General features: G+C 50.1%; 1 protein-coding gene across 1 annotated transcript in view; it reads left to right on the top strand.

Annotated features, from left to right (window-relative positions):
- The window catches only part of LOC119100032 (A disintegrin and metalloproteinase with thrombospondin motifs 7), a gene marked incomplete at its 5' end in the record, with an annotated part of 52,882 nt that extends 49,305 nt beyond the window's left edge, over positions 1 to 3,577 (top strand). Inside the window, one exon of the mRNA XM_037223148.1 lies at positions 3,398 to 3,577. Within this exon, the coding sequence (XP_037079043.1) occupies positions 3,398 to 3,577 (180 nt within the window). The remainder of the gene's footprint in view (positions 1 to 3,397) is intronic.
- Positions 3,578 to 9,353: the final 5,776 nt, after the last annotated feature.

Consider the following 9,353-nt stretch of genomic DNA (forward strand, 5'->3'; position numbering starts at 1 on the left):
CAGCTTGGCGACACTATGCACACTCACACCAAGCCAACTGGAACGCGACCTTCAGCTTATGTAATGCGCCGCGCCTGTCATGTCTGTCGGTACAGATATCTCCTGAAGCAGACTGCGTACAAAGTTTCCAGTGACAAATTTGTGATCATCGTCTGTAGATCTATCAGATGGAGACGAACACAAAAATCGGTCACCACTCCGTTGCCTGACGCCGTTTGTGTCTCATTGGGTCTTTGAGTCTTCAGCAACGAAGTACGTCCTCTTCCTCAGGACGCACTTTGCTGCTGAGGCTAGTTGGCGTCGCCTGCCTCTCGCTCTGGTGGGAAGGGTGGGTAACGCGAAGAAATCAACCCCGTAGCTCTGGTTTCTGAGACGCGCAGCTTAAGTACGCCACTATCTGTGCTCTTGGTGTCATTTCTGCGCGAAGAAATTTTCTGTTTTTGTATGTAATGTGTCACCTGCATATAGGGGATTGTTTGAAGATTTATGTTACCTCCACTGCATGGCATAGCCTAGTTTGCTTGCCTCCTTAACCGTGGGTCATGTGGACGTTGAAACACCCAGATTACTCCCCTCTGGCTCTTGGATGTTTCCCTGCTAGTTCAGATGCCCCACACACCACCTGTGACCAGCCTTGATGCGAATAGCCGTGTCGCAACTCGCTTCAGTCGCGCAGCTAAGTGATCGATGACGACGCATTCAACCTTAGTACCCTGTGTTTCGTCTGCACGTATCTCCCAGACACCGCTCCTGGGGCCGTTTCTCGGTAGTGTAAGCAGCTCACATCAGGACAGGTGTTGCTAAATTCATGTTTCGAGGAAGCCGTAAAGCTTCAGAGTGTTCTCTAACGGTTTCGATCGCAGCTGCAAAAAAGAAGCACCGCCAATGGAGGAGGTGGGTGCACTGCAACTCCTTTGGAACAGGGCTATAACCACATTAGTTCAAGAAATTGCTGCACATTTGTATGAAGTTTTGAACTGGTATAGCTATTTCGATAGCTATTTAACAAAGATGTTTTGTATAGCTATAGCCCTTTTCAAGGGAATGTTTCACATTGGAAGATATTGAGGCAAACATCAACTAGATGAAATAAGCTCACTTATGACTATGCATACACTTTCTAGTTGAAAACATTCCTCTAGACAACACAATTTCCGCGTTGAGGAAAATGCTCCTCGATACGCCATTGTTTGATAATGTCACCATCCCTTGCACAACATTGATTGAGAGCCAATTGACGGCCGCTATATCTGGAAATTGCGCTCACGAACGTCAGATATGAACAACTCGACCATTATGCTTCTTCCTGGCCTTGATCACCGCATGGCCTATGGAATGGCAGGATTAAAAGACGTTATCATTACCTCATAAATGCCAAGGTGACCTTGAAATATATAATAACATAGATATATTATGATATATTAAATACAGAGAGGTATATATATATATATATATATATATATATATATATATATATATATATATAATAATCTTTGTGGGCGTTTAGCTATGAAACTAGACAGGTCTAGGTCTTTACAAGGGCAAGGCTTTGAACTGCACTGAATGGTCTTCTAAATGGCTATTTCAGTTCAAAACCCCACAGAAGTGTGGAACACTCCCTTTAAAGGTATTTAAATGCAAGTCATGCCAGTCTAAAGACTTCAAACACGCTTGTTTCTGAGAGTGACGCACGCAGACCTATTCAGACCACTTTGCGCAGCATTTTTGAAGGTCATCAAGCACGCTTGACGTCATAGAAACGCCACATAAATACCGTCACCTCAATGGCCACCTGATGCTCTAGGTCAAGAAAATATGATCGTCGAACTATTCGTGTCTGGCTTACGTTAGTGCGACTCGTGCAATCAAAGGACAGTACTTGGCCTTCAACCAGTTCAAGGCGCTGAGTGCATGCTTCGAACACGAATTCCGTTTTGTGCCCCACGATACAGCACTTTGGGCAGTGGTATTATTTATGATGGAACTGAGATTGGGAGTCAAATATGAAAAGCGCCGTAATCGAGCATGTGGTTGCAAGCAAAGAAATCTAAAATCATTGACAATGGCACCAAACAAGAGTACCACAAAACAGGGCCAAAACGCTCGCACATAACGATATTCGGGTTCAGCAAACACGCACCGCCAAACACTTTCACCTCTCGACAAGAGGAGGTGCTACAAGGGAGTCGTCCACTACAGCGACAATTTTGACGCGGCCACTATTGCAGCGACTCTGACGTCAACGAGATGTCCCATGGCATAATCATAAGATAACATATTGAGGAACATCTTGTCTAAATAATGATTTTTTTCGTAGTACACCTTAAACGCCGAAAGACCACGCGCGTGGTAAGGAGCGTGACCGACCGCATGCATGTATTATAGCATGTCCTGTGGGTGAAATAATTGGTATGATCACGCTAAATACGAAGACATTAGTAAGCTTTGCAATGATGTCTGATTTTGAATGAACTCAAGAACCGATGCGGTAATATAGGACCCCGGAAGTAGGCTATGCGAGATAATCCGCCGCGTTTTATGCCAAAGGTGCTCAGCATAACAAATGGTCTATGACTTTGGATTCTCTAGGTGTGCTCAAAGCTGCATTCCCATGCTAGGGTTAACTTTGTGCATCACGACTGCCGTCCCTTGGTGATGTTAACCCAAGCGACTCCATCGAACTTACAGGCCCCAGTTGGCATTTTAGATGGGACCCCGATCCGGCAGATCACCCGACCGGTGAAAATGGTTATACGTCGGTATAGCCTGGGACGGTGTGCGCGAATCTCTTACGTTCCTGGATTGGATGTATTCGAGGAGCGGTCAGGTATAACAGCGCTGTAACTAGGAAGCTAAGGTGTCCGAAGTTTCTCGGGCGGGGCCCCGATCCGGCCTGGCCAGACACATTGGCGCGGCTCTACGTAGCGGGAACAACCAAGCCAATGCGCACTGAGGCCTAGTCATTTGCCAGAGCTGGGCCCTCACGGTGGCTAGTTTTATGATGCAGAACGGGTACCGCTGGCCTGCTCCACCTTTGTCCAGCAATAACGGACAAGGCTTACTCGAGCTTAAAACCAAATACAGGCTGAGCGCGCACCGAATCTACGTCCACAAGCTTCTGGCTATTGATATTCAATGTAGTGGATCAATTAACACATTATTCCTTGCTTTACAAAAGGCTTTAGTCATGCGACTGTCGTCTGCACAATGTCGTCTCGTTGACACAAAAGGAGATGCACTCCAGGGGTGTCCACCCTCAACACTGCCGGCTTCAGCACCCGGAAGTACCGCAGGGATGATGCCGGTATCGGGCTGGACGCCATGCATCCACCCTGTCAGCGTGCTGTTTTAAACCAGGGGATATTCATGACATGCTGGACGAATGCATGTCTTCCAGCCGATGGAGCGTAGCGCGACAGTTTTGGCGACATCTGGTCCCTCCATCGACCCTTGGCCAGTCGACGCGGCTCAGCTGCTAAGTTTAGTGACTGAGTTGCTGCTGGCTGAAGATGCCTTCGGTCTGGACGTGGCGCAGGTCCCGAGCATTTCGCAGCAGATGGCACGCCTGGCGCTGTAAGCGAGCGATTTCCGACGCCAGTTCAGACGGTTAGTTTAGTGCTGGGCATGCGTCTTCACCCATAAGTCAGACGGGCCTGCCTGCGTCCCGGTGATAAATGAAGCTCTCAGGATGACAGAGCACTCAATAGGGAAAACTCACAGCGCAGGCTGCCTGGCCGTTAAAGACCCGAACAGGCGCAGCTTTTTCTGCCCGTCATTGTTGTTAACGCCCAGTAAATTCACGAGAGGCGTAGCCAAACCCATCCCCTCCAATATAGACCAACCCGGCCACGATATTTATTTAGAACTGAACTGGCACGGATTGAGGCAAGTGCTCAAACACAAGCACGAACAATTTTGAATTAAGTTAGCATAATACCATTAATTCGTAGGACGCTGAAGTAGAGCTCGTAGAGCACCGACATGCGGCTCCTAGTGAGTTTTTCAGAACATTCAGACCTGCCGAGCTGACACATAATGAGGCAAGTGGAAGCTGAAGACATATTGTATTGTTGCTGTTGTGGCGCCGACCGACGCTAAAGCTCCTCTGGCATTCGGAGTCCCGTCACTGCCCCGTTCAGCAAATGTTCCCTTGGCCGACCCGAGATCCCTTGTCGACACAAGGCCGTATGTTAAGCTTTGTGGGCCTCAGACAGCCACCTTAATCGTTTCAGGACCTCGACCAATGCTAATCGCGGGCCCGGCCTTACTCGTGCTTGGGAAATGGGCTCCCGGGGTTCAGACCGACACGGAGCTAACTGTTCGGCGTCGTTGGTCTCTGGTCGACACAGACAATCGGTGCAAGACGCCAGCTCTCTGATATTCAGGTCACGGGCCTACGGGCCGGGATCTTTTGTGTGACCTACACCCAGCCCTCTGACCCTTACGCCCTCCACAAGCAAGTTCTTAATTGTCGCCCCAGGTGGGCACTCCAGGCCTATCGAACCCTTGCGAGGGGGGGGGGGCGTGTCCCATGTGTCCCCTCCCCCTTCCTGTGGTGTACAGTTGATCTATCTCATGGTATTGGACACAGAGGATTGATGGAAAATGAAGAGCTTTCAAACGTTAACGGCTCGTTCTTTCCTAAGCACCAGCTGACAACCAGGAGCCAGCGCATCAGCGGTTCTTCCTGCGGACAGCAGATTGGGGGGACTGCCCCTCCCCCTTCCCGTTAACTTCGGACAAAATTGAACATCAACCTAATGATGGACTCGACATAGCGTTCTTTTCGGTGTTTCCAATCATGAATGCAATGTATATTCACTTTTTCAGTTCTCAACCGTCTTTGCGTATGCCCTAGCGTTACCCTGACGCCCATGGCAACCGGTGGAAATGTCGGCAGAAGCTACCTTTAAGCGCGCAATCTCCCATAACGGTTCGCTTATTCGCTGCCCAGCCCAAATGAAAAATTAAGCACCGCAGTCGTACAAAGCACCGAAATTGAAAGAAGTAGACTCACAATACACATAACAGCCCAGAAAACTTCACTTTCATGGAAAGCGAGGTTTTCAAAACACCCTAAGATGTGCCCCGGTGACGTCAATCGGTTGAATCGTGCAAACGCGTGTAGACGCGTAGGGATGAAAACAGCCCAGGCGTATTCAGCTTTCCAGGGATCCGGTTAATGCGTAATTTCACAGGTTTTATAGGCATTCATAAGTTAAAGTGTAATTCAGTTTCATAGGCATGACGTTTGCATTAATCTCACAGTACCTGTGACAAAATGCAGGTCTTAAAACACGTGGACTTCTGCACTCCAGACAGTCATCGAAGCTCCAACTCAGTCGCATGTGCTTGAGCACAACACACGTCTTTGAAGTCATCGCAATATGCTTCACGTCACTACTACACGTCACCATTTGCTTTTCGGAGCACTATCCACACAGCTGCCGCAGAACCCTGAGACACACGGCTCCACCGCCCACCGTAGGCTAGTCTGGGGCAGCTTGTCTTTGAACACGTTGTAGCCCTGTTGAAGCAGGGGGACGTCGTCCAGGTTTTCACTGGCTGTATAGAGGGTCGTGACGTCACTGATGCCGAGGTTTCAGTATTACACCCCAGTGCAGTGCAAAATATCCTCAACGTCTCTCGTCGACAGCTCTCTTCAAGCCATTCGGGCTTCGATGCTGAGAGAGCAGTAGCACACGGGCACCGTATGTGCTCGCAGCGTACAATACTCTCTCTTCAAGCCTTTCGGGCTTCGATGCTGAGAGAGCAGTAGCACACGGGCACCGTATGTGCTCGCAGCGTACAATACTCTCTCTTCAAGCCTTTCGGGCTTCGATGCTGAGAGAGCAGTAGCACACGGGCACCGTATGTGCTCGCAGCGTACAATGCTCTCTCTTCAAGCCTTTCGGGCTTCGATGCTGAGAGAGCAGTAGCACACGGGCACCGTATGTGCTCGCAGCGTACAATATCAGGCGCCCCACGCGTACCCTCATGCAAGTGTCCGGCTGGTGAAGACTCCACGTCTCTAGCGGGGCGGCAGAGGTTGACATCTGACCTCTGATCGCGCGGCGGACGTGTGCACACTGCGCTACCAACGACGACACCGCCGCGCTCTCCGCTGATATTGGATATCCGCGTGAATCCGAGCCTGGTGGTGTGGTATCTCCGAGAAGTACGGATGGCTGTGTGCGGCCGACGGCCAGCAGCACCCGACAGACGGTGCTCTTCCAACAGAAAACTTTGCAGTTCGTCCTCGCTCTTGAATCAACAATCATCAGCGCTGGTTGACTACCGCACATGTAGCCCATTTTTTGCAGTTAAATGTTATTCTTAACTGTTTGACTAATAATATTTATGCTAAAAAACGGATCGCGTTATCACCACTTCTGAAAATTATGGCAGGAGCCCTTTCTTTGCTTGTCATTTGTACGGTTTTGACGGCATGCCGTGGATTAGTGAGTGAATGGAAAAACGCAGCTCTTGAAATGCTCTGAAATAAGCTTTAAGAGCAAACATTGGCACCCTTTGCTTACCGTGAACCGTGTCATTCAATTTTTTGCTATATTGCTTATGCCTGCCCTCCCCTTTCCAATCCAACTTTGATCCGCCTATAGCCACAACCATCCTCTATCACTCTAGGATATCCCAAAAACAGATGTATGGTGAAATATCAGGTTTCTGGGGTTGTTTCAAAAGCCATAAAAACGTATAATGCACACCGTGGAAACGCCCCTGCCAGACGTATCTTTCACTGTAATGACCCGTTGTGTTCAACATATGTATGTACTGCATCAATTCGCATGACCCAACACTACTACTCGTTGATGTTGTGTCCCAGCACTGCACATTCCTTCAAATCGAGTAAAGCTGCTCAAATTGACATAACATGCCCCCCCCCCCCCCACCAGAAGTATTTCCTGGAGTCGCCTCTTTCGAAGACAAAAGTTGGACCTTCCGTACAACGTGCCCAAAATAACTCCAGAAAAAAACTGAGAAAGCTTCAGAGCTCTATCATGGCAGAGAGGGACACAGGGGAGTAAGAAAGCCACGACACCATGAGCAAGACAAATAGGGGGAAGAGCGAATCTCGCCCTTCCTGAGATAATAGGTTTAGCAGATCGGGACCACTCCGCGGCGCCTCTTGGGTGCACCACCACCCTCACGCGAGTCGTTTTGTATCATCCTTATGAGAGATCGCGGGGTGTGAATGAAAGTGCCGAACCCTCAGTGCTCGGTAGGGCCCCACAAATATCGTCCGAAAAAACTCCACAGAACTGCTTTCTCTTCATATGGAAGCGCTCGGCGAGGTGGCGCGAGCGCATTTCAGGTGCTGGATTCTCAGGATGGCGCCGGTGGTCACCGACTGTTTGTAGCTGCGATAAATTATGCCCGTGACGAGATCGCTCCGGCAGCCGAGCGCGCGCGGCGCCGTCGATTCTGGGCGCCGTCGACCGTCGGCCCGTCACATCGTTGGTCCGTCACGCCGTCGGTCCGTCACGCCGTCGGTCCACACGCCGTCAGCCCGTTACGCAGTCTGTCCATCACGCTGTCGGTCCGCCACGCTGTCGGTCCGTCACGCCGTCGGTTCGCCACGCCGTCGGTTCGCCACGCCGTTGGTCTGTCACGCCGTCAGTCCGCACGCCGTCGGTCTGTCACGCCGTCGGCCCGACACACCATCGGCCCGACACACCATCGGTCCGTCACGCCGTCGGCCTGACACACCACCGGCCCTACACACCATCGGTCCGTCACGCCGTCAGCCCGTCACGCCGTCGGTCCGTCACGCCGTAACCTCTTGGTATCCGGGCGCTCAGCGCTGCAGTGCGGTTGTACAGGTGCTGTACGGGTACCCGGTGCACACGTTTTTGCTTTCATTGGATAATTTCGTCGTAGAGCCATTGTTCCCACGCTGCACGTGTGGCGTTCGTGGCTTAAAGAGATTTGCGGACTAGCTGTTTGGACGAGGTGTTTGGAATATCATAGCCGTATCGTTAGTATTCAGTCCACATTGTGTTGTTCCGTTAACACCGATGTTCACTACCCTGTGATGGCGGACTATTGGCAAGTAAACGAGCCATGGCGATAAACGGGCGGGCCATTTCAACGTGAGATAAGTCCCGGCTTGATCGTCAACATACCGCTGGCAGGAAATTGATCGCATCGAATCGCTGGCATCGTAATGAAAAGCGCGCTGTCGCGTGTAGAATGTGTGCAACCCAGAGGGCGTAGAAGGAAGGATCATTTAAAATACTTATCAAAAGCTTAGCGGAGGGTCACTTCGTCAAATGTTTAAGAACGCTGCGTCATTTTATACGATAAACTGTGCGCATGTACTTAGTCCAACTATACACATAAAAACCTAGAGTTCTAGCGCACTCTAGAAATTGATTCTAGCTAAAAATATGTATGTTACTGAGACAATCTTTTAGCGACAGACAATATTATCCGGAGCCGGCACTCTGCGCCGCTCCGCCTTCCACCTTACAGGAAGCCGATACGACCCCCCACTGATCCAACATTCGCCGTTTTTCTGCTGCGTTTTTCCAGTCTTGTTGTAGCTTTGCGTAAGTCGACAGGATAAGACTGATGCAAGTCAAAGTACGCACGCTTGCACGCACGCACGCACGCACGCACGCACGCACGCACGCACATAAGCTCGCGCACGCATACACGCACCTACTTGCGGCCGCTGTGCGTTGTAGCCACACGTTCGCCGTTGGTACCAAGTCACCGTCGCTCGGGGGCGTCGGCCAGGGTGCAGGCTGTTGGCGATGTCGAAAGCTCGATTTCTAACGTTTCCATACGCATGCGGCATTTGAGGGAGGGGGCTCACACATCAGTAAGTGGTGCCGATGGGCTCAAATATTGAATGACCTTAACATAATGCCATAACACGTTACGAAATTTCCTGCCGGGCTGCAAAACCATACGTGAATTTCAAACGATCGGCACATGTTTATCGCTGCATCCATACATTTTATATCAGGCTGCGAATGGCATGCCGATGCTTGTTGGTCTGTTTGGTTTGCTATAACAGTATTGCGGTCGATTCGACACCATAATAATCATTCCATGTCGCACGAGAGCTCTTTTGTGATACTTTGGACCGTCAGATCCAAGCGGCAGATAAAATAAACGACCAAACTTGCACCGCGAGTGTCATAATGGACAGTCGTTTTTTAATCCATAAAAATATAGCTTGACCTTGATAAATTTATCCTGCGGCAAGCGGTTTTGCACCGAAGTAGACCAAACAGGCCTCGTTGCTACCCCGCTGGTCAAGATCATTGATGCTTCGCTGATCTTTGGGAAAGGCACCCGCTCACTTAAAAATTGACCAATTTAAG

Source organism: Pollicipes pollicipes, unplaced genomic scaffold (assembly GCF_011947565.3).
Source record: "Pollicipes pollicipes isolate AB1234 unplaced genomic scaffold, Ppol_2.1 Scaffold_4881;HRSCAF=5763_pilon_pilon_pilon, whole genome shotgun sequence".
Lineage (NCBI taxonomy): Eukaryota > Metazoa > Arthropoda > Thecostraca > Pollicipedomorpha > Pollicipedidae > Pollicipes > Pollicipes pollicipes.